The sequence below is a fragment of the Hypanus sabinus genome, chromosome 3 (assembly GCF_030144855.1).
Source record: "Hypanus sabinus isolate sHypSab1 chromosome 3, sHypSab1.hap1, whole genome shotgun sequence".
Classification (NCBI taxonomy): Eukaryota; Metazoa; Chordata; class Chondrichthyes; order Myliobatiformes; family Dasyatidae; genus Hypanus; species Hypanus sabinus.
The window spans coordinates 156,114,126-156,140,382 of record NC_082708.1 but is presented as its reverse complement, the minus strand read 5'-3'; the positions used below and the strand labels follow the sequence as shown (position 1 = coordinate 156,140,382).

Genomic DNA, 26,257 nt, shown 5'->3' with positions numbered 1-26,257 from the left:
CACAAATACCAGCCTCCCCTCCACTTCCTACTGCCTCAGGAAAGCAGTGAAAGTAATCGACTCCAAACCACTCCCCTCACTTTATTCTCTCTTCTCTCCTCTTCAATCAGGCAGGAGATACAAGCTCGAATGTATGGTCCGCTTCTATCCCAGTATCAGACTCCTGAATGAATCTCCCACAAGATGAACTCTTGATCTCACAAACACGAGGAAATCTGCAGATGCTGGAAATTCAAACAACAACACAGACAAAATGCTGGTGGAACACAGCAGGCCAGGCAGCATCTATAGGGAGAAGCACGGTCGACGTTTCAGGCCGAGACCCGTCGTCAGGTCTTGATCTCACAATCTACCTCAATGTTGCCCTTGCACTTTGTCGACCCACACTGCACTCTCTGTAACTGTAAAACTACTGTGCATTGTATTTTTGCTACCTAGATATACTTGTGTATGGTATCTAGATGACATGCAAAACAAACACTTCACTGTAGCACACAAAATGCTGGCTGAACTCAGCAGGTTAGGCAGCATCTATAGAAATGAATGAACAGTCTATGTTAAGGGCCAAAACCCTTCTTCAGGACTGGAAAGGAAGGGGGAAGACACCTGAATAAAAAGGTGGGGGAGGGAAAGGAGGATGGCCGGAAGGTGTGTGTCTGTGTGTGTATAAAAACATATATAAATAATAAACCTATTACCACTTTGGTAGGATTGTAGAAACCTACTTCTGATACTAGGTCAATTCTCAAGTTCAGATATGATCATCTCAACAGAAAACATAGCAGATAGTATGTGCGAAGCACACAGAGTAAGTTACATGATCTCTCTGAAAGATATGACATGCTTGAGAGGCTGAGTGGCATCCACCCAGTTCCCAGGATTGAACAGGAGCCTCGGATGCTGTGAGGCTGTGACTCTACGCCACCCTTCCAGCAGCGGCTGGCTGGCGGCACAACATGCATCTTGCTTGTAACTTCTCCAGAGTCCAGGTTCACTGCTCCAGAGTTCACAGAACACAAAAGAGTGCAGCACAGAGATCAGCTCTTCTGTCCAAGATGGCTGTGCGAACCACTGTGCAAAATCTAAACTAATCTCACCTGCCTGCAGGCTCTCGATTCCCTGCCCGTTTGTGCACCTGTCTAAATGTCTCATAAGTATTGTAATCATTAAGAATATTTGAACTAGAGAGGACAACTTCACTCACTCCATCACTGAATTGCTCCCACAACCTATGGACTCAATTTCAAGAATTCTTCATCTCATGTTCTTGATATTTATTGCTTACTTATTATTGTTTCTTTTCTCTTTTTGTATTTGACCAGTCTATTGTACATTGGTATTTGTCTTGTTGGGGGCAGCCTTTCATTGATTCTATTGGGTTTCATTGTATTTACTGTGAATGCCGAAAAGAAAATGAAACTTAGGGTTGTAAACGGTGACGTATGTATGTTGGTAATAAATCTACATTGAATTTTGGACTTCAGTAATTATGATAGATGTTATTAAGACTGAATAAATAACTTCACTGTTACTAACCCTACCAATTTCATAATGAAAATAATGTGAACCAATTTAATGAAGTGGTGGCAGATTGAAGAAAACAACTTCAAGCCAAAAGGGAAAGTTGATTTTACACCCATTGTTAAAGAGAGAATCTGCCTTGTTATTTGCAAAGCAGTGATCACTCACTCAAAAGCAAACAAGCTAAAATGCAAAAGGAATTAGAGTGAGTTTTCATCTGGATCATAATCTAGTTGAAATGGAGTAACAGTGTTTTCTCTATAAGATACAGTGTTAGTAACAATAACAACGCACATAATCTGAAAGATGAGCTACTGATCTCCCTGTCGATCTTGTCATGACTCTTGCACTTTTACCTCCTCAAACTGGAACACTGTATTCAGTTTCTGTCTTACTACCTGTAAGTACTTATATATGCAATGACCTGTTTGGATAGCAGAGTGAAAAACTTCTGCTTGTATCTCACTACAATTCCAATAAAAACCACACCTGTCTTGCAACTCTCACACCCATGACTGATACTACATGATTCTGAGAGCCAGTAGGTTTTGATCTCCTGATCAATGACATCTTCCTCAATTTTGTATCTCACCAACTGTGCAGCTATTTTAGACAATACACAGGATTTTACAATTATCCAGATTAAATTTAAAGCATTTATATTACAAACAACCTAAGTACAATTTATAAGCCTTGCTCAAGAATGAAAATCAGGCCCCGTTAAGAATTTTAAAGGACGTGTATCCAGTTTAGCTTGGGCTGCATCTTCAGTTACCGATGATCAAGTTACTTTCAGAACAGAATTTGGACATGCAGATCAGTGCTTTAAAACAGAGGAGCTGTTTGCCTTACAGGGTTCAAGATGTCAAAAGTATGCATTCCATCTTAATACCTAAAACATACAAATTACAATGAACTCTCAACACTTGGAATCTGATTTGCTTTTTATCATCACTCCCACAACTGCTAGAATAACAAACAGTGCGTTTTCATTTGAATTGGCCATTACAATTCTAACAACTCTCCACTCAGACTCGAACTACCCAAACCCTCCTCTGCCTCACCCTAACTTAACCCATATCTAGCGTCAGGGAGAAGGATTTGGCTTTGCCGCTCACACCAGCTACTGTGGGAGACAAGATTCTGTGTGAAGTAGGCATCCGGTCATCTTTTCAGTAAAGAGTTAAGGGAAGAAGACTATGCAAATTTCCCCGAGTAAACCCATGCTTCACAAGGGAAACGTGAATACACAATGCTGGAAGAACTAAGGAAATTTCTACCCGAGGTCCATGAAGGCTAGAGGACTAGGAGGTAGATAAATTTTTCAATTATCATGCATTTGAGGACTGCGGGAACTGACAGAGAAGATGAGACCTGGGATGGATTAGCCGAGATTATATTGAATGGCAGGGTCAGGTTTAATAGGTTGAATGGCCTACTGCTGATCTCACTCCCCTGTGGTCTTCGGCAGAGCTAACTGCTTCAACTAGCCAGAAAAAATACTACTAGGTCTCTTCTCAACGCACCCCCTCATCTGCACAACACTCAAATTGATAGGAAACGATTCCCAGGTTTTGTTCCCAATAGAGGTGGAATGAGGCCATTCATCCCCTCTACACTGTCCACTATTCCAACAATTTACAGGGCAGCAGTAGACCTTGAAACTCCAGCGGATAACAATCATATCAATAAACCTCACACTCAGTTCAGTGAAACAGTTTTGTAAATGGCCTCTGCTGGAATAAATAATGTATCAGAAATAGTTTTACGTACTTAATCGTGAGAAAGTAGAAAGTGAACCATTTATTAAAAACACCAATGTACTCCAACCAATTTCTCTGTATTTAATTTAATTCATCTCTGGTGCTAACTTGCTTATTTGTACAAAGAATATCTCCCACACCCTAGAGCCCAACTTCACAGCTAAATGAAGAGTTTTAGTGTCAACTAAACAGAGCTTTATTGAGGAATCAATGACCTTGAGGCATCCGGTGCCTCTTCATTACTCATGCACTGGTGTGACCATTATTAAAGATGATGACCCTCCCAATTTCACAAGCCAATTTCTAAACAAAACATTGCTCTTTCGATTCACAACACAAGCAATGAGAGTACTTGGGTGCCAGAGACGTGGATGGCAGACACTCACCTCTGAAGACTGAGTTTCAGAGATCCAGTGCAAGCCTTGATCATGTTCTGCGCTGCCAGATGAGCCATTCCCTCCGTGCTGACCCCATCAATGGACAGAACCACATCTCCAACCTCAATACTGGCCTGCGCAGCTTTCCCGCCTTCCGACAGCTGCAGAAAAGAGAAAAAATGGGAAGGAAGTCAGCCACAAATGAAATGAATTCGAAGTTTATCACGATCAGTACCCAAAAAAAATGTGCACACAATATAGTGAGCTAAAGTAGCAACTGGGAATAGTGAAGGGCTGTAAGACAGGCATGAATATGCAGGAAATAAGAGGGATAATGACCATGCAATGGCAGAACTTAGGTTGATTAAGCATTCTGCTTGTCACAGACACTGTGAGTAAAAGGACCTGATCCAGCACTTAACGTTTCACCTGGCAACAGTTTGCATTCATTTGAGTCCTAGTCCGTTAGGTGGGTCTGTGTAAGTAAACTATACAGTATTATACAGACTACACAACATTGGCAACACATTACACAATGGACCTTAACTGCCTTTACTTATTTCACTTAAATCAGAGAAATTTCAATTGCTCTACTCAACACCACTCCACCTTCACTGGTATTGAAGCTAAAAGACAAATGGTGGAATAACTCAGCCCTTCTAGCAGTTATCTGAGGAAAGGGAAGCACATCAATGCTTTGATTCAGTCCCAATGAGCAGTCACTGGCCTGAAATGTTAACAACACACACAAAATGCTGGTGGAACACAGCAGGCCAGGCAGCATCTATAAGGAGAAGCACTGTCAACGTTTCGGGCCGAGACCCTTCGTTAGCTGTTCCACCAGCATTTTGTGTGTGTTGTTTGAATTTCCAGCATCTGCAGATTTCCTCGTGTTGGCCTGTAACGTTAAACGTTAACTTCTCCACAGATGCTGCCTGAGCCACGGAGTTCTTCCAGCATTTTTCTCTTTACCAGTTCTGATGAAGGGTCTCAGAGCTGAAACATTGACTTGTTCTCTTGCCAGAGGCTGCTGGACCTGCTGAGTTTTCTCAGTACTTTCTGTTTTAATTTCAGATTTCCAGTATCGGCAGATACATTCTGTTTTCAGTTCCCCGGCCTAGCACTGTGCAGTTGACATTGGCAACAATGATGATCTTTATAGCGTTCCCTGAGGAGGCAGCAAAAAATTATGGCGAGTTTCTCATCCAACAATGAAGTACTTGTTCAGTTTTATGGCCTAAGATGTGAGGCTTGAACTCACAAAAAGCAGTATCACAGACAGTGAAGGTGGTTATCAGGAATTACAGCTGGCTCTTGATCAGCTGGGTAAGAGTGCTGAGGATTGGCAAATGGAGTTTCATTCCGATATGTGCAAGGTATGCATTTCAGGAAGTCAAACACGGATGGGGCCTTCACAGTGAACAACAGGGCCCACAGGAGTTTTGCAGAACAAAAGGACCAAGGAGCACAAGTACCTAGTTTGCTCAAACTAGCATCATCGACAGACAGGGTGGTCAGAAAGCTTTAGGTGCATTGACCATAAATCAGGGCACCAAGTACAGAAAGCTGGGATGTTATGTTCAGTTGTAAAGACATTGTTGAGTCTGTGCTTAGAATGTTTTGTCTAGTTTTGGTCACCGTGCGCTAGGAGATTTCAAAAGAGCTTAGGGAAGATTTATGAGAGTATTTACTAGCCCTCAAGTAGAGTGTTGTAGGGAAAGGTTTCACAGGCTAGGACTTAACACCCTTCATTTTCCTATCATGTAATATGTCCTAATGATAGAGATGCATAAAGTCAGGAAGGGCACAGATAACTAAATGGTTAGTCTTTTTCCCAGGGCCAGGGAGTCTATAACTGGGAGGGGGGGGGGGGGGTGCAAAAGCTTACGGCAAGAGGGAAAAGAGTTTTTTTTAAATCACCTGAAGAGTTAACTCCTTCACGCAGAGGTTGTTGCATATATGGAACGAACTGTCAGAAAGTGGTTGAGGCAGGTAGAATAAAATATGCAACAGGTACATTAATAGGAAAGGTAGAGGGGAACATGTGATAAACACGGGCAAATGGGACCATTTTAGATGGACATCTTGGTCAACAGGGACTAACTGGGCTGAATGGCCTGTTTCAGTGCCGTGGGACTCTAAAACTCCTTTTGTGAAGTGCTTGGTGAATCTGTGGGTTACACACTTAAAGGTAAGGATTCAATGGCAACTACAGAACATTGAGGGAAAGTACCATCTGCTTTTCCCAAACCACATTATGCAGGGGTTACCCAAGACAGGAAGTTGCAATCAATATCTATTCTCAAGTACTGTTAAGGAGTAAGTACCACAGGAGAATTCTATGCTTTGTAGAGCACAGACCCTGTCTTCCCAATTTATTATCCTGCAAGTGCAAATCTACTTAAGCTGTTTTGGAAGCTTCCACTCATGTATGAAGATGATTAAGTCACTCAGTGCACCTGCTGGCATTTATCACATCACATATTAGCACTAAATCAGCAACCTTTGCTTGACAGCAATGTGGAGATTTATAGCCTTTCGCTTTAGAATGGGAGAATGCAAATTGTGGGGGAAATGGTGGAGATCAACAGAAACACGTGTTACCAAGTTCCTTTATGGCCTTGACCAATACTTAAAAGCATACACTCTGCCTGTTATTAATGGGCTTTGAGAAATCCCAGTGATTTATCTCAACAAAACACATTTGAGCAATGTGTTTAGGTACCTAGCACAGGGGTTTAAACAAAGTCCTCCCTAGATTGTTATGTTGCAAAAATTGTGGATCTTGCAACCTCAGGCCTCTACTGCAATGGACGGAATTATCTGACCTGCTCCCCAGTACATTCCTAAGCCTTGCAGCAATAAACTGCAAGCACCAGCAGATGGGTATTTGGAGAGTATGACAGTAACAAAGTGAAAGACTCTACAGAACTTGCTAGCAAAATGTTTAAGTTACAGGAAGAACAGCCAAAGTTGGTTGGCCTGGCCAAGTCAAATGCTAACCCCGCAGCTGACGAATAAGTAACTAAATAAACTGAGAATAAGCAATCCAGTAACAGCAAACCCCAAGAAAATGGAGCAAATAAAAACAAGCTCCTTGAAGAACTCAGCAGGTCAAGCACAATCTATGGAGGTATTTGGTAAATCATAATTGATTTATTAATGTCACCTCCATCAAAGTAGAGTGAAAACTTTGTTTTGTCTGCCATTCATTCAGATCATTTCATTACAAGTTAGTACAATAATAGAATGTAGAATATACTGTAGTGTTACAGTGGCAGAGAAAGTACAATGCAAGCAGACAAAAGAGTCCAAGGCCACGCTGCGGGAATCTGTCAGGTCAAGATTCCATCCTAACACAGAAGCGGTCTGGTCAATAATCCTATAACAGTGGTATGCAAGAATGGGATGCTTCTTGACGTGCTGAATTCCTCCAGTAGTTTAGTTTTTGCTGCAGATTCCAACATCTGGAGTCTTGTGTGCCCATGTGACCATTAAACTGCTGGATGGTTGTGAAAGGCACCAAGTTCACTTGTTTCTCCTCAGAAAGCAACTGCCACTCGCGCTCAATGTGGCCCAAGTCCCCACAGATGCAACGATGAAGATGCCATCTGCCTCAATGAGGCTAATTAGAAATGAACAATAAATGCTGATATTGCCTACATACCCACATCCCATAGATACCTTGAAAAAAAATGTTTTCTTTAAACTTTAGGATGTGATCCCATCATGTTCCCCCTCAATTGACCATAGCCACGGGTCAATTGCAAATTACCAAACTAAAAAGGTCAATATTACTCTGGTTCAATTGTGCCATCTTGAATGCCGCCATGAGCTGTATCTTTCTGAATTTCATTTGGTGACAGGCTGAGTGACTAATTGTCATGAATTAACAGTACCTACCAATTAGGGTTTGAAGGAACACTGACAAAAATCACTCTCCAAGCTCTATGCATGACAAGATAACACATACTAGCCACAGAGCACAAGCTCCAACCCTCAAAAGAACTGAAAGAAAAGTGAGGAAGGATATGATTACACTCGAGAATGCATAGACGGGATTCACCAAAATGCTGCCTGGATTGAAGAATTTTAACTATGGGAGAGAAATCGGATAGGCTGGGATGGTTTTCATATTGTGAAACAGACTGATTTGATGACCTGATAGAGTATGTAAGATTATACAAGGAATAGATAATGTAGATAGTTGAAGCAGGTGTTTTAAAGGAGTTCTGAAGGGTAAATAACTAACCCCACCCTGCCCCCCCCCCCGAATAGTTGACATCTAAATGGTCAGTAAGGTGATGAAATCAGGTATAATTATGTTCAAAAGGAATTTAGATAGATGCTTAGAAGGATACAATACTTACGTAACCAAATGGGATTAGTTAGATCAGGGGTCGGCAACGTTTACCACTAAAAGAGCCAATATGGACCCATTTCCCACAGAAAAGAAAACACTGGGAGCCACAAAATGAAATAACACTGCATACAACGGGGTTTTTTTGCCTTTATGCTATGTATAAACAAACTATAATGTGTTGCATTTTTGAAATTGATGAACTCCTGCAGAGAAAACGAAATTACATTTCTGCATGCAACAAAAACATTTTGAACTTGGGTTGAAGGTTACTACATAGGTAGCCTACCTTGGATCGAAGAATTAAAAGAAAGCGCGCACTGGCGGGTGTCAGGCATTGGCAGTGGTGATGTATATTAATAGCGATAAAAAACACGTTGTAGCGGTGTAGCGCTACACGCAGCGCTAAAATAAAGACTGCAGTCAAAGGTAACTTTATTCGAACTAAACAGCCTTGCTTTTAAGCCTCCCTCAACCCAGCCCCCATGGACGCAGATGCTGCAAAAGACGCGTACTCACAAACCCCCGTAGGCTATCTCCCTTAGCCGGAATGCTGGCTAATTGTGAGGAAATGTGTCGCCACACTTAGATTGTACAAGATCACCATAATCTTCAAATTTAGAATTACATTTCAAAAGCTAACAAACTAACATAAAATACATTTTAATTAAATACTGACCAATTATTTCCCAAAGCCACAGGGAGCCGCAGCACAGAGGTGAAAGAGCCACAAATGGCTCGGGAGCCGCAGGTTGCCGACCCCCGAGTTAGATGGACAAAATGGTTGGCATTTTGGCATTAGATGAGGTGAGCCAAACGGCCTATTTCTATGCTGAATCTGTCTATGACCTTATGACAGATGTAACATGGTTACATGTTTGTTATTACACATCCCTTTTAAAACCAAGTCGCTCCCCTTTAAGGATGGCTAGTAGTTCAGATGTTCAATAAAGCAGCCCTTTTTAAACATCATGTACTGGTATGATCACAAATACAAGCCATTCTGCAACAGTAACTTGTCACATGCCCCACCTTGTACAGGGGATGGTGCAGCATACTCAAGTCTCCCATTCCATGAGCTGAAACCAATTCCAACGGATACCGCTTTACCCATTATTGCCTTCTAATAACGTGACCTCATGGTCAACCTCAGACATTCAAAAACAGCTTGGCTGATGTCAGCAGAAAGTGAAATGTCAGCCTGTCCTGATACAGAGATCGTTAGATGTAACCCTCTACCCAAGATGACAAAGTGACGTAATACTATTTATTTCTGTACTCCTCGGGCAAGTAGATTGCCCAGCATCACAGTTAAAACCTCCAGCACTAAAAGAGGACTTTCAGCCTATTGTGCCCTTGAAGAAAACACAAACAATCTGCTGGAAGAACTCAATGGTCAAGCAGCATCTGTTGGGGGGGTGGGGGGGGGGGGAAGGAATTGTCCACGTTTTGGCTTAAAAACCCTGCATCAGCGGCAGAGGCTGAGGGGAAGCCTGATTTTTAAAAGATGTTTAAAATTATAAAAGGCACAGAGTAAACAGCCTGTATCCTTCTCCCAGGGTTGAAGTGACTAATTCTAAAGGACCTTCATTTGATGTGAGGGGGGAGAAGTTCAAAGGTGATAGTGACATAGACACATAGATACAGACCCTTTGGCCCAAGTGTCTGGCAACTATGGTGCCGAGCTGTACAAGGATAGTTTTTTTTAAATATACTGTCAGTGTTGTTGATTTTTAAATTATTCTAACTTTTAATTTGTTATGCCTATACTGTACTGCTTCTACAAAACAAATTTCTTGACTAATGTTACTGACAATAAACCAGATTATGATGGGTACCCGGAATCTGTTGCTAGGTGTGTTAATAAGACCATAAGATATAGGAGCAGAAGTAGGCCATTCAGCCCATCAAGTCTGCTCCACCATTCAATCATGGGCTGATCCAATACTTCCAGTCATCCCCACTTCCCTGCCTTCTCCCCATACCCTTTGATGCCCTGGCTAATCAAGAACCTGTGTTGCTGGAGGCAGAAGTAATGCAGACTTTTAGGTGACTATACAGAGAATGCAGGGGTATGGGCCATGTGCAGGCAGAAGGGATTAGGTGTCATTAGCTTAACTAGCTCAGCACTTCATAGTGGGCCAAAGGACCTTGTTTCTATGTTCTACAGTCAATGTTCTAATCCTTCTGATAATTTTCCTCATTGCATGTCCTTTAGTTATTGAACTCTGAGAGAAACGGGTCATTTCTATTATAAGCCTTCCAAAAATTTTGTTTATCCCACCCTCCCCTCAGCCTCACTTATTCCAAAGAAAACAACTGAAGAAGTCTGTTCTCTTGACTAAAATTCCCTGGTTTTAGCAGCAATCTGACCTCCTCTCACTCTGCTTGAAGCAGAACTACATCAGAACCTTGGATGAGTAGTTCAAGGCTACAGACCGAGAGCAGGAAAATGGAATTAACCCTAATACCTTCTTTTCTGCCTTGCATGCTGTTTTTAAACCCTTGACTCTCTGCAGTCAAAAACAACCCAGGTTCTCCACAAACATGAGAAAAGCTGCAGATGCCAGAAAGCCAAATCAACACACACACACAAAATGCTGGGGAAACTTAGCAGGCCAGGCAGCATCTAGAGGAAAAGAGTAAACAGTTGACATCAAAGACCCAGACCTTTCATCAGGCCTGGAAAGGAAGAGGAGAAGTCAGTAAGAAGGTGGAGTGAGGGCAGGAACAAGTACAAGGTGGTAGGTGATAGGTGAAACGGAGGGGGGGGAAGAGGGGGTGAAGTAAAGAGCTGGGAAGTTGATTGGTGAAGGATAAAGGGCTGGAGAAGGGCGAATCTGACAGGAGAGGACAGAAGACCATGGAAGAAAGGGAATGAGGAGAAGCACCAGAGGGAGGTAAGGAGATACGGTGAGAGAGGGAAACAGGGATGGGGTATGGTGAAGGGCGGGGGTCAGTTATCAGAAGTCGATGTTCATGCCATCAGGTTGGAGGCTACCCAGATGGAATATTAGTTGCTGCTCCTCCAACCTGAGTGTGGCCTCACCGCAGCAGTAGAGACGGCTATGGACTGACATGTCGGAACAGGAATGAGAAGTAGAATTGAAATAGGAGGCCACTGGAAGATCCTGCTTTTTGTGGTGGATGGAGTGCAGGTCTTCCGATCAATGTCAGTGATCAATGAGGCCACCAGATATAGCAGGTGATCTCAACAGACTCATAGGTGAAGTGTCACCTCACTTGGAAGGACTGTTTGAGGCCCTGAATGATAGTGAGAGAGGAGGGGCAGGTGTGGCACTTGTTTTGATCCCAAGGGTAAGTACCTGGAGGGAGATCGGTGGGAAGGAACAAATGGACAAGGGAGTCATGCAGGGAGTGATCCCTGAGGAAGCAGAAAGAGTGGAGGGAAAGAAGTGCTTGGTGGTTGGATTCCACTGGAGATAGCAGGTTAGAGATTTATGTGTTGGACGCAGAGTCTGATGGGGTGGTAGGTGAAGACCAGAGGAACCCTATCCCTGGTGTGGTGGTGGGAGGATGGGGTGAGGGCCAATGTGTGCTATATTGAAGAGATGTGAAGGCAGCGTTGATGGTGGAGGAAGGGAAGCCCCCTTCTTTGAAGAACGAGATGGGAGAGGCCTTTGATTACACTGGCTACTTTATCAAGGCAATGAGAATTGTAGACAGAGTCCACAGAGAGGAAACGGCCAAATATCAGGACTAAAACAGCTGAAGGCAGCACTAAAAACTAAAGACTTGTATAATGGATGAACACAGGCTCCAAAGAATAATTGGACTTGAGTAGGGAAGAGCAAAATTGAAATCAAACTGATCAGACAACACTTTGACTCCTGACAAAGGGTCTCAGCCTGAAATGTCAACTGTTTATTCCCCTTCATAGATGCTGCCTGATTTTCTGAGTTCAATTATTTTGTGTGTTGCTCAAGATTTGTAGCATTTGTAGAATTTCTTGTGATTTGATCACTGTGCAATGATTACTAATATACAGTATAGTACTGTGACAGTTCTGGGGCATGTATTTTAGGTGACCCTAAAAGGTGTGGCTAATATAAAGAGATACAGCATGGAAATGTGCTTTTCAGGCCAACTGATTCACGTAACCGAGGTTCTGACCTGAAACCGTCCCATTTCCTTGTGTTTGACCCATATTCCTCGAAACATTTCCTACCAATGTATTTATTCAAGTGTCTTTTACATATCGATGCTCTGCCTGCCTTGACCACTTCCTCTGGCAGCTTGTCCTATATGCCTACCAAACTCTGCATGAAGTAGTTGCTTCTTAGGTCCCTTTTAAATTGTTTCACTCACACATTAACCTTACACCCTCTAGTTGTGGTTCACTTTCCTCTAAGAAATACTGCGTAAGGATGAGTGGTAAAATGTGGGGGGGGGGGGGAGGAGGAGGGGTTGGTGGGGATGTGGGGAAAATAAAATGGGATGTCAGTGTGTTTGATGGGTGTCACAGACTCGGTGGGTCGAAGGACATGTCTCCACGCTCTGTGACTCCAACTGCAAGACTGATGGAATTTCTTACAAACATCCACCATTAGTCAAAGTCCTGAGGAGCAGGCTCCAGCTCCAACAGTCAAGTGTAGCAGGTCAACACACGACACGATCTCAGTCTCTTAATTTACTCACTGGGAATATCTAAGCCTGAGTGAAACCAGCCTTCATCAAGAGAACTAGTTGTTTCAGCAGATGAGCCTCACCTTGCTACTCTTGCAATACTACTACAGAATTCAATGGCTAACTCATTCAGAACAAACTCTTTTGACCTTTCCTCACAATTTTGACTCAGACTTCAAGTACTTGGACAGCAAATAACAAAGTAAACTTAATTCATCTGCATAGTGATGGCTGTGCATCAGCTGATAGTACTCCAAGTCTGACTTCAAGTCCCACAGCCAAAGAACCTTGTGACCAGGTGTGAGAACTGATGAGATCCCACTTAACAATCCCTTCTGAAAGATGGCACTTTGAGTATTACTGCATTGGAACAATACACAAAACACTGGAGAAACTTAGTGGGGCACTGAGAATCTATGAAGAGAAATGGACCGTTGAAGTTTTGGGCTAAGACCCTTCATCTGGGTCAGGGATCAGATGTTTGGGTGGGCATTACTCCAAGGGGTTTGACTTTGAAACCCTGCATCAGGACCCAAAGCAAAACATCAACATTTCCTTCCTCGCCCCACAGATGCTGCTCAAATTGTTGTGTTCCTCCAGCAGATTGTTTGTTGGCTCCATATTTCAGCATCCACAGTTTCGTGTGTCTCAATAATTTTTCTGGTTAAAGCACTATCTTTCAGATGAGATATTAGAGCAAAGTTCAATTTCCTCTAGAACAGGGATTCCCCAATCTTTTTAATGCCATGAACTCCTACTATTAACAGAGGGATCCGTGAACCCCAGGTTGCGAGCCCCTGCTCTAGAACGTAGACCCAGGGGTCCTATGGCCTGACAATTAACAGCACAGCGATATGATCAACACACATCCCTTAACCAACACTGAAATAACATTGGCTGGTCATTACCACATTGCTATATGTGCCGACTTGGTGGGTCTAAAAATTAGCTGCCATATTTCCTTTGATGCAACAGAGACTACTGCTTTGCCAAGTACTCTGCAATGCCCAATCTCATGAAAGGTTTGCCACTAAAGCAACTTCTTTGCAAAAACACTAATCATTGCAATGAACAACCTGCTGGAGGAACTCAGAGTTGAGCAGTATTTGTGAGGGTGGGGGAGTGGGGGTTTGAAGGCTGGAATTGCTGATGTTTTAGGCTCATCCAAAAGACTGTATGTTGCTCTATTCCACTATGTTTGCTAAATTTCATCTGCAATTTTGATAAATTTCAGATCTCTACATCACAAGGTCAATAGTATAGCTTTTACAAAGAAACTGGAGGAATTCTGTGGATCAGGCAGTTACACTTGAAGCATCGACAATGTCTTTGCCTCCCACAGATGCTGCCTGACCTACTGAGTTCTTAAAGTAGTTTGATTTTTGATCCAGATTCCAGCTTTTGCAATCCCTTGTGCCTCCAGTCAGTGTAATCATTGCATTCCACTGCAGGGTGTTTGCCTCACAGTGCACACCATTTCACAATTGCCTTTGGACACAAGATTCCGGATGATGATGTAATCTGGAACAGCACACAAGATGCAGGAGGAACTCAACAATTTAGGCAACATTTACTGGAATGTAATAGCCTTAATGATTCAGGTTGAGAACTCTCATCGAGACTGGTCCAGATGAAGGGTCTCAGCCTGACGCATCAGCTGTCCATTTCCCTCTACAGACCTGTTGAGATTCTCCAGAGTTTTGTGTGTTGCTCCGTAACAATGGGGTTACCCCTGCCACATTTGGAGACAAACTGGAGCTATCCGAAATAGCTCAAACAATTGAAGTTCTTCCAGAGTAATTCGGGAAAAAAGTTAAGCTTTATATTTAATGGTCAGTGAAATTGCCTGATAAGTAATGGAAATTGTAGCAAAAAAAGTTTAATGATGAAAGTGTTCTGTATCAAAATTGGCATCAAACAAGCCATAAATCAAAATGACCTCAGCACTGAGGCTTAAGGTACATCTGGATAACTGAGATCAAGACAACAACTTATGAGCAAATTATGAAATGTGAAACTGGAGAATATCTGGCAGATAGAATCAAAACCTGCCAAACATATTCTAGTTGGGAATCATCAGCATGAAGAGTGGTGCAGCAGGTAGAGCTGCTGTCTCACGGCACCGGAGACCAAGGTCCAATCCTAACCTCAGGTGCTGTCCATGTGGAGTTTGCACAAGCCCCCTGTTCTGGTCACTGAATTATAGGAAAAATGCCAACAAAATAGAGAGAGTACAGAGAAGATTTACTAGAATGTTACCTGGAGTTTCAGCACCTAAGTTACAGGGAAAGGTTGAACAAATTAGGTCTTTATTCTTTGGAGCATAGAAGGTTGAGGGGGGACTTGATAGAGGTATTTAAAATTATGAAGCAGATAGATAGAGTTGACGTGTATAGGCCTTTTCCATTGAGAGTAGCTGAGATTCAAACAAGAGGACATGAGTTGAGAGTTAGGGGGCAAAAGTTTAAGGGTAACACGAGGGGGAACTTCTTTTCTCAGAGAGTGGTAGCTGTGTGGAATGAGCTTCCAGTAGAAGTGGTAGAGGCAGGTTCGATATTGTCATTTAAAGTAAAATTGGATAGGTATATGGACAGGAATGGAATGGAGGGTTATGGGCTGAGTGCGGGTCAGTGGGACTAGGTGAGAGTAAGCGTTCGGCACGGACTAGAAGGGCCAAGATGGCCTGTTTCCATGCTGTAATTGTTATATGGTTAACATATAAGTTTACTCTGTTTGTTCCAGTTTCCAGAGGATGAGTAAGCTTATTGACAACTGAGAATTAGCTCCAGTGCAGACGGGTGGTAGGATACGAGGACATGGAGGAAGAGAATAGGTTATGGATAAAGTGTGGAATTGCATCTGTCTGGACTCAATGGGCCAAATAGTACCCTGCATGTCAAAAGAAAATGTGAACTAGGAGAAAGTAGCAGAAACCACAGATATACTCAAGACACATTTAGACTGACACAAAGAGATTCTGACCATGTGTAGGCAGGTAGAATTACCTTCGTAAACGGTTGGTGCAGATACAGAGGGCCAAAAGGCCTGTTCCTGTGCTGTTCATCTCAGCTGGTGTCACAGCAAAGAATTGGTGGGCTTTCTTTGTTAACCGTTCAGAGAGAATTAGTTAGCCTGCCAGTTTTCAGAATCCACAAAGTCTAAGAATGCCCCACTTACGTACCAAGCAAGCTAATTGAAGACCTCCTTCAACCACAGAGCGAACGATGCACAAATTAGCTGCTATGATGCCCACACTGAATCAATACACCACTAGTCATGGCCTTCCAGTCCGAGAGACAGCCTTCCACCATTCTTCAAGACACTTACCATCAAAACAATTGTATATTCAGTTAGCCTGTTTTTCCTGAATATTGTGCGATGTAACCTTCCATACAGGCCAATGGGAACATATTATTGGCTGTGAATTTTGACTAGGCAACATCCCTTAAGACCTTGATATGTGTCTGCCCATTTAACTGTGCCAAATGGAGAGTCATAATTACACAGCATGGAAAACAAGCCCTTTGCCCCAACTGGTTCGCGCTGAAAATGATGTCCATCTAATCTAGTCTCATTTGACTGAATTTGGTCTATATTCCTCTAAATTTTATCTATGTACCTTTTACATGTCGTTACTCTACCCACTTACCTACTTCTGGCACCTGTGGAAAAAGTTGTCCCGCTTTAAACTTATGCCTTCTGGTTTTGGAAGAGGACTGGCTATTCACTTAAGCCATGCCACTCATGATTTTACAATACTCATGGTTTTACATATGACAATATTCCAGCTTCAGAATTAGTATTGTTGCTTTCAACAAGATATTGTTGAGTTGTGAAACTGTTAATTTGGTTTAGAAATCACATCTTCAAACACTTACACAAATGACTTCAACAGAGAACACCAAACTAGAGACCACTGATTTATATTGGGAAAGGAAGATCAGAAACAGAGGCGATTTATTTCTTCCTAAAGGATACTCCCACTTCCATGGCACAGGACTGTATCCAAAGTGTGACTGTGTCAGTTAGGAGCATTGCCCATTTTTAGGTGACTTGCAATGGATAACCAGTATTTGAAAGGCACAGGAGAACAAACCTAGTTTAAAAAATGATGTCATAACCTCAAGGTGAAAGTGATCCCTACCTTCCAAGAAATAGACAATAAAAACACTTAACTTGCAATCCATAAGCATGAAGGAAATGTCAGTGTAAGACTCCGCACCACCCCAGATTCAGCAGATCAGTGTATAATAATAGTTTAAGCTCTACAATTGCAACAGATGGAAGTGCTTCCTTAACGTTCCTACAAAAACGATCCCACAAAAATATCCGAGGTCAAATTTATTCAACTCTTGAACAACAGACAGCAGGATGTGAACATGATTTAGAAGTTCTTGGATGGGCAATCCAAAAATAACTGCAGAGATGTGGTTCTAATTGGCAGGCAGCATGTGCTCACTGGATAGTTCTTCCAAAGAGTAAGTAAAGTCTTGATGGGCCAACTGGTGTCCTTCAGCATTACATCATTCTTTGTCTGCACTCACAGAGAGATGTGTTCCTTTGCAGATTTAAGAGCCTAGGGTAGAGTAATTCTACTGTGATTATCTGACCAGTGTATGCTTCAGTAACTTACGGGACATATTAATGTGCTAAAGACTTAAGAGTCACAGCCTCAGAATAGAGGGGTGTCCTTTTAGAATGGAGATAAAGAGGAATTTCTTTAGCCAGAGAATGGTGAATCTGTGGAATTCTTTGCCACAGGCAGCTGTGGAGACCAAGTCTTTACATATATATTTAAGGCAGAAGTTGACAAATTGATTGGTCAGGGCACGAAGGGATATGGGGAGAAGCCAGGAGATTTGGGGCTGAATGGAAAATTGGATCAGCCGTGATGGAATTGCAGAGCAGTCATGTTGGGCCAAATGGCCTTATCTATGCTTTATTTTGAAACTATGACTAAAAGGGGAAAAGACAGAGTTGATATCCTTTTAATAGATTACTGCTTTTGATACACGTGTTTTTGAAGGATCTGGCATTATTCTAAAAACTCCAGCAGATTATCTTAAGAGCCTACTTTGCACCAGGGGTCTAAATGCTATTCCTGTGGCAGGGTTAAAAGTAAATCAAGCAGCTAAGATTCTGGATAACTTATCTTCTTTACTGGGAAATGCCAGCCAATTACAATTGAGCGTTTGGATTGCTGCATATGTTAGAAAGTCCTCAAATTTTTTGTCAAGAAGCCCAGAAGTCCAAACACATGCAATGTTCCCCCCTTTTTCCTCAAACTTTCCCAGAACATTCTCTCACACACTCTCATTCTCCCTCAAATTTCAGCAAGTAGGTCCTAGCTCTCAAGCTTAGACAGCTCACATTTTGTTAAAGTTTAGGGGGGAAAAAAAATCAACCTCAATGGGCTGAATGCCGTCATTCTACATCTATATCTCAGGGTCTTGTACTACAATTTTTTTGTACAGAAAATATGAATTTCTTGAAAATAAGTTTTTTTCCCCACAGATGTTGCCCAATCTGTTCCATATTTCCTGATTCTCTGCTAAGATGTTAAATTTCCAAAATTTTGGCAGATTTTTCCATTGGTAACTGAGTTTCAGTCAAATCCACCAGCCATTTTGAATGTGCATACTCAATGACAAGAGACAGGCTCCTCTTCAAAAGCAGCCATCAGACACCATGACAGTAACAACCAGCAATTAGCTGGCATGGCCCATGTGGAAAAACACACGGAAGGAATGCCGCATACTGAAAAGTGCCTCAGGTAGGTATTCACCTGTCATCTTCCAACTTCACCTCCCCCAACCCCCAACTCCCCTCACACGCTCCAACTGACCCAGAGGCATTCACTCCGCAATGCCACTATGATGTGGTAGCCATTTTGCAGCCAAAATGGGCCTAACTTCGGACCACTTTTGCGAAGAGTTGTCAGGGGCACAATGAGCTGAATGGTCACCGCCAGCATCACATCACTCCATGCCCGACAACATCCAATTCATCATGTGTGCGGTCCCACTTTACCTCCACATTAGCTGAGCTGGCTTGTAACGAACCCCACTCACATGATTCACCCACATGGACATTCTCCAGGGTAAGAGGGAACAGACCCTTATCTCTCGAGAGCATTCCGTGAGATAGAGTCTGAGTAGTAACTTAGGCTCCAGCAAAGAAAACATGAGCTCTCACTGCTCACCAAAGGTCTTAAGATTTATGGTGGACATGTTTGAAAATGAAGAATGTGCTCAAATGCTTATTTTTTAAATGATATGAAACTCAATTTAAAACATTAAGACAGTAACAGAATTAAAAACACAGTACCAAAGTAGAATACTGTAACAGCAAGCCCACTACAATGAGTGGATCATCTTCTGTATACTACCCAGCACTCCCAGATAAAGTAGAGCCCAAGTGGGAAGCCTTCTTGTCTCCTCTTTTCAAAACATTGGTGCTGGGCTCAGTGGCAAGTCTGTCAGAAGACTGCGAGTTCAGGTGCACTGCCACCTTCATTTAACATCTCAATTAAGGAAAGCTCCCTTGGCACTGCACCAGCATCAGACCAGACTCAGTGCCACAGGTTTTTGAGCGAGTTAAGAGGGCCACCACTAGCAGTCAGCAGCAGCAAGCATAAAGTATCATGATAAACATTGCTTTGAAGTAGTCGTCGAAAGTTCCCTAGAGTCTTTAGTTGGACAAGACTCAACCATGTATCACTCTAGTAAAATGGCAAGATTGAACTAAAGGGAATTGGGGAGGCGGTGTTAACAAGGTTCAGCAACACACTAAAGCATGATAAAGGTTTAACTGGGGACTGAAGCACAGCAATAACTGAGGAAACATGAATCAGGATTCACAAAGTACAAAAAAGACTGCTGAAAATATTACCAATCAGGGAATAAAACTGGCATGAACAGAGCCGTACAGTGATAGAGCATTAACTAATGCCCACCAAGCTAGTCCCATTTTCCTGCATTAGGCCTTTATCCTCTAGGCCATACCCTTCTATGTCCCTATCCAAGTGACTCTTAAATGATACTGTTGTACCTGCCTCCAACACTTACTCCAGCAGTCACCTTATTCACCATCCTCTGCACGAAAAACTTGGCACTCAAATCCCTTCTAAATCTTTCCCCTTCTCACTCTAAATCTATGCCCCCAAGTTTTCAGCTCCCCTGCCCTGGGCAAAAGATGTACTGTGGCGACCCACTTTCTGCGCAGGCGAACCGGCTCACAAATAGCCAGCACGTGGGGAGAGACTTTGGTAATGAACCTCTGACATCATTTCCACCCGGAGAGGGCGGGCGCTAGGGATTAAATGCCAGCGCCGCAAAATCTGAATAAACTAGTCTCGAAACGACTTACCGACTGCGTGTCATTATTTCAGCGCTGTGTGTAGCACATCGTTACAGTACCATTCACCTTATCTATGTCCATCATGATTTTATAAACCTCCATATGGTCACCCTCATTCTCCTACATTCCAAGGAATAAAGACCTAGCCTCACAAACCTTTCTTTAACTCAGGCCCTCTAGACCTGGCAACATCTTCAATGATCTCTATAATCTTGAATGAAAGAGGTGATAAAGCATGATATAGAGGAACAGTCTAGTAGAACAAAGTAACTAAGACATGAATTAAATGGGGCAGAAAAAAATAGAAAGGAATGGTGTTCATTAGTTACTGTTTCCTTTTTCAAAATTCCTTGATAATTTCCTTCACTCGGAGAAATATTTGGAAACAAACCAATTCAGCATCCAGATCAGATAAGATGCCACTTAAAAAAATTGGGAAACTTCTGACACCTTGAACTTTTCCCCAGACTTGGCAGCTCAGAAGCAGAAAATAATTTAATTGCAAACAATGTCGAGAATTGGTATTTAAGTTAATTCAAGACAGCAGATACCTCAACAACACAGCCAAACTATACATTAACGTCAATGAGACGAATGGCTATGCACTTGGTTTTGCTGACATTAGATAAGAGGCAAGAGCTTGGACAAGGACATCCCAAGATATTTCCTTGGAATACTGCCAGGTAATTGCTGGAACAACACCACTTGACAGGCACTCATAGTACCCGAGGTCAGAGCATCCAATCAGTATCACTTCCATTGCTCATGGATTTCAAGTCAGATGATTGAGGAGACAAAGGACATTTTGATAATGGGATCTCAAACTGAAATGTTAACTGTCCGTTTCCCTCTACAGATCCTGCTTTAACTGCTGGGTTCCTGCAGAATCTTGTGCTTTGCTGGGGTGGGAAGGGAGAAAGAGGAGGAGTGGGTCTTGACAAGAATGCTTATTTTGACCTACAAACTCATTTTTGCTGGATTAATAGAGATATTATCTTCCCATTTCAAGGAATAACAATAAAAGTGATCACAAAGTACACTGCAGATGCTGTGGTCAAATCAAGATGTACAAAAAAGCTGGATGAACTCAGCAGGTCAGGCAGCATCCGTTGAAAGGAGCAGTCAACGTTTTGGGTCGGGACCTTTCGTCAAGACTAAAGAAGGAGGGGGCAGGGGCTCTATAAAGAAGGTGTGGGGAGGATGGAAAACTAATCAGAGGAAAGATCAAGGGGTAGAGGAAGGGAAGCAGGGAGGAATAGGCAGGAGAGGTGAAGAAGGAATCTAAATGATAGTAAAAGTGATGTCCTTTTGCTAAGAATTTCTGCTGGCTCATTGAACTTTGTGCTTTATTCTGATCATGAAATTTTGTTAGGTGAAATTAGCCAATAGAATGAATAGGATCTTAAGTTCACAACATATTGAAATTGATCAGGCCATTCAGCCCATCACATCTGTTCTGCCATTCAAACAGCTGAATTTTTCTTTGCCCTGCATTCTCTTCCCTTTGCCCCATAACCTTTGACCAATCAAAAATCTTTCCATCTCTGCCTTAAATACACCTAATGCCTCAGCCTCCATGACAATGAATTCTACAGATTCACTACCCTCTGGCTGAAGAAATTCCTCATCTCTAAGGAGCAGACCTGTACTCTGAAGATCGTCGATTCTCTAACTCATGGAACCACTGTCTTTATATCCAGACTTTTCAGTATTCATTTTTCAGTGAGCCCCCACCACCATCCTCTGAACTCCATCATGTACAGGTCCAGAGACCTACATGATCTTCTTAGATAAGCAGAAAGACTTTAAGCTGAAGATATCATCTCAACAATGCACAGTAGCAGAGTGGTCAGCACAATGCTTTATAGTACAAGCCAGCCCAGGTTCAATTCCTTCTGCCGCATACAAGCAGTTAGTACATGTTCTCCCCATAACTGGGTGGGTTTCCTCCCACAGTCCAAAGACCTACTGGTGGCTAGGTCATTGCGAATTCTCCTGTGATTACACTAGGATTAAATTGGGGGATTGCTGGGCACGGCAGCTCAAAAGGCCACTCTGTAGAAGAACTGAAAAGGGACAATGGAAACTCAAGGCAATAATCTGGAAGAGTTTGACCACCAATGCAAAGCAACATCCACTCTGTATGAGCAGCAATTATAGTGTCAAAAATGACCTAGATAACTTTCATGGCCGAATTACTGACAGCACAGCCAATCCAATTTATAAAGGAGCACTTGATAAAGAGTGAGCAGCGTCTCTGGTGTCAGCAAAGCCCTAGATAATCTTCATGGCTTCTTTACTGACTCGTGTTCAACCCACTTTGTAAAGGAAGACTGGTTAGACTTTGCCCTTACTGTTCCTTCCCAATTGCTCTTTGTACTTAAAATTTATTGCATTCATGACTTTTCATTTTAATGCGGAGGCTTAAGGAAGACTGACAAATACAGCTATTAATAACTTGCCTTGGATTCCTCTCAAATATTTCCACAACTGAAGTTGAAGGAGGAATGGAAACTATTTAAAAAATGGTGTCTTGTTGTTTCAAAAAAAAGCTAAGCCCAGATGAGACTGATGGTAACATGCCACAGGGATGATGTTCACTCTGTATGGGATATACGACACAGATACAGGCTGTCACCCCAAACAATCTATGCTACTGACTTTGCTCCATGTCAGCCTCCTTTCTAATTCTATCATTATGAACCTTGTTCCCTCTTACTTCAGATGTCTGACCTGGTTTTTCACTAAGTGTGAAAGACAAAAACTTTATCTCCCTGTTTGATCTTCCACTTGATGCTTCTGGTAAAATAGCAAAATAGTTATTCGTGTTTATGATTTGCTACTCCACTGCACAGTCTCTTCGAGGGATGCCTACCCTTAAGTTTAAATTTCCTCTTTGACAGGGGTTCAGTGAAATCTCTCAGCACTCCCCCATGATCTCTGCTGCCCTCTGACTCTTCAACCATGTACTCCAGCTAGCCTCCTTCTTCTCCTCTCCCCCCCCACCCCCCAACCTTTTTATTCTGGCATCTTCCACCTCCCTTCTCAGTCCTGAAGAAGGATCTCGGCCCAAAACATCGACTATTTATTCATTTCCATTGACGCTGCTTGACCTGCTGAGTTCCTCCAGCATTTTGCATGTGTTATTATAGCAAAGTTATGTTTGAAGTAGCATGCTGATCAAGTGGCCCAGAACTGGAATGTAATTTCCTGCCTGCCTATCTTCTCCTTTAGGAGAGGTACTATAATTAGATACATACCGAAATCCACATAAGGAAAATTGTTTTTCTGTGCAGATAAACTTAATTTCCAGCTTGACCCTCCTTACTGAAGTGACTAGGGTATAGAAGTCAGCAGGAAACACCTGGATAACTTTTATTGTAAACATTTGCTTTTTCAAAAACACATTTTGTAAAGATTTTATTATTAGATACACTGGACAGCACAGTGGTAGCTCTGGTGGCACAGACTGAATCCTGGTCTCCAGTGTTGTTGGTGTAGAACTTTCACATTTGTCCTGTCATTTTCTGGGTTTCCTCTGCATTGTCCAACCACCCCACCTTTTCAAATTCCAAAGATGTGTGAGCCAGTTGGTAGCTTAACTGCTCGTGTAGGTAGCTGGTAGAATTCACGTGGGGAATACATGGTAAATTAGTACTGTTCTGGCATACACGCAACTGGCCAAATAGAGCCCTTCCAAAGGAATATTTCCTATCATGCAATTCAATCAACTGGGTTTTGTAATGGTGGGTTAATAAAAATAAAACATTATGTGTATATAATCAAGGAGTATCATTCGGTGAATAGTTTTTAAAAAGTTCCCAGGGTAGGGAGTCTAAAACCTGAAGGCCAAAGTTACGGTGAGTGAGGAAAGATTTAATAAGTATCCAGACGGAGTTTACTGAAGGGTTACACAGAGGGTTGTGGGTATATGAAGTGAGGTGAGCGGGTACAATTATGATCTTTAAAAGACATTTAGACAGGTACACAGATAGGGAAGGTTTAGACTCTTCCAAACACCCCTTGGTTAATGGTAAGGTTCCATACCATAAAAAGGGCTGAGAACCCCTGGTTTAGAGGGATTCAGGCAAAGTATTAAAAGGTTAGCGCAACATCTTGAGCCAAAAGGCTTGTAACTGTGCTGTCCTGTTCCATGCTTCTTTGGACTGGACATACACTAGACCAGGTAGAAGGTGACGGATCCACTATCCTGTCACCAAGACTTTCAAGTGTTATAGTTTGGCTCTATTCAGGACTGAATTGCTTTGGCTAGTGGTCTTTCACTTATCCTGTGAAGTGATCAGATTAAGCTGTTGCAGCTGCTCAGCAAAGGTTTCTCATTGTAAATGATCTCACCCTTATAAGAAAGGTCAACGTCACTCCCATTTACACATTTCCATTGAAATAAATGGCAGGGAGGAGACTATATGAGGTCACAGCACCAATCTTAGAATCTCATTAACCAGGTTTTAATAAAACACTCATTGTCATTACTTTAGGCTCAGTAATGACCAGATAGTAGATTTTCAAGTACACAATTAAAGGAATTTTTGGATTTCAAGGATATTCCAAGGACCCTGCAGGCACAGTATCCCTGCAATAACCATGGGGGTTACAGTTGGGATGGCATGATAGCATAATGCTATTGGACGTGGGTTCAATTACCGCCACTAATAGACAATAGACAATAGGTGCAGAAGTAGACCATTCGGCCCCTCAAGTCTGCACCGCCATTCTGAGATCATGGCTGATCATTCACTATCAATACCCAGTCCCTGCCTTGTCCCCATATCCCTTGATTCCCCTATCCATCAGATATCTATCTAGCTCCTTCTTGAAAGCATCCAGAGAATCTGTGAAGAGTTTACACATTCTCCCCATGACTGCACGACCCCCCAAATGCTCCGGTTTCCCCCACAGGTTCCAAAGACCAGGTTAGTTAATTGGTCACATGGTGTAATTGGGCAGCATGGGCGTAATTGGGCAGCATGGGCTCAGTGGGCCAGAAGTGTCTGTTTCTGTGCTGCATCTTCAAATAAGATAAAAACTAGAAGCTGGGGCTGCCAGAGTTATCCTTACTCTGCCCTGCTCCCACTTCCCTGACACCTCTCTTGACAAATGCCTTTAAATAAATCCTCTGTATTAGTTCAGATCTCCTGCATCAGTGGGCTTGGCCACATCTGCGGAAAGACGACATTCCATCACCAGCACCAGTGACTCCGAAAGTCTCCAGCACCCTATGGGTGGCATGGTCGCTTAACAGTTAGCATAACGCAATTACAGCGCCAGCGCCATGGGTTCAATTCTGCCGCTGACTCTCGGGTTATCATGACCGTATGGGTTTCCTCCCATGCACGTTGGTAGGTTAATGGATGTAATTGAGTGGTGAGGGCTCGCTGGGCCAGAAGGACCTGTTACCATGCTGTATCTATTAAAGTTAAAACTGTTGTAGGTAGAAAACACTTCATATAAAGCAAGTTTACACAGACAACAGTTTGACACGTACTAGATAAACTGCTTCAGTAACACTGACAGATTGAAAACAGTAAAACATTCTCTCAATTATACAACATCCTTCAGTTTAAAATACTTCAATAGGTTTCAATAGGTACATTTAATGTCAGAGAAGTGTATACAATATACATCCGCAAATTCTTTTTCTTTACTGAGTATTTCTGCAATGTTACAAAAGAGGATACATGGCAATCATAATTCCTTAAGACACCAAGGACATTATTAGGCTCATCAAGTCCAGGCCAGCTCTCCTAATTCCACACATTCGCCACAGTCTATGTCTTCCACATAGGCTTCTCACCCCAATTCTCTTGCCACTCACTAACACAAGGCAATTTTCAGTGGCCAATTAAGATACCAGCATATTTTTTGCTTTGTGTTAGGAGACGGGTGTATCCTGGGGGAGGGGAGAGAGAAAAAGCCTACGCAGTCACGGATAGAACATTCAAATTTTACACAGGTTGCACACAGGGAGTTTGTGCAATAATTAGAACAACTATATCAGAATCCCACCAGGTCACTGGAACTGTGAGATGGTGGCACTAATTATTGCACAAATTTGAGCAGAACAATGATTTAACTACCAGACATGGTTGAACATCATCTATACTTTGGTTAAATGCGATTCACTCCACTGCGAAACTGTGTTCTGGTATCTTTTCATCCATTTGCTTTGATGGAAGAAGCAGGGCCATATTACAGCAACTCATCTTGAG

At 42.5% G+C, this 26,257-nt stretch overlaps 1 protein-coding gene across 6 annotated transcripts in view; it reads right to left on the bottom strand.

The window, feature by feature from the left end:
* LOC132391796 (PDZ and LIM domain protein 5-like) overlaps nucleotides 1-26,257 on the bottom strand; it is a 249,478-nt gene that overhangs the window by 159,178 nt on the left and 64,043 nt on the right. For all 6 annotated transcript variants that reach the window (XM_059965424.1, XM_059965425.1, XM_059965423.1 and 3 more), the window contains exon 3: nucleotides 3,671-3,822. In XM_059965424.1, coding sequence (XP_059821407.1) covers nucleotides 3,671-3,822 — 152 coding nt within the window. The remainder of the gene's footprint in view (nucleotides 1-3,670; nucleotides 3,823-26,257) is intronic.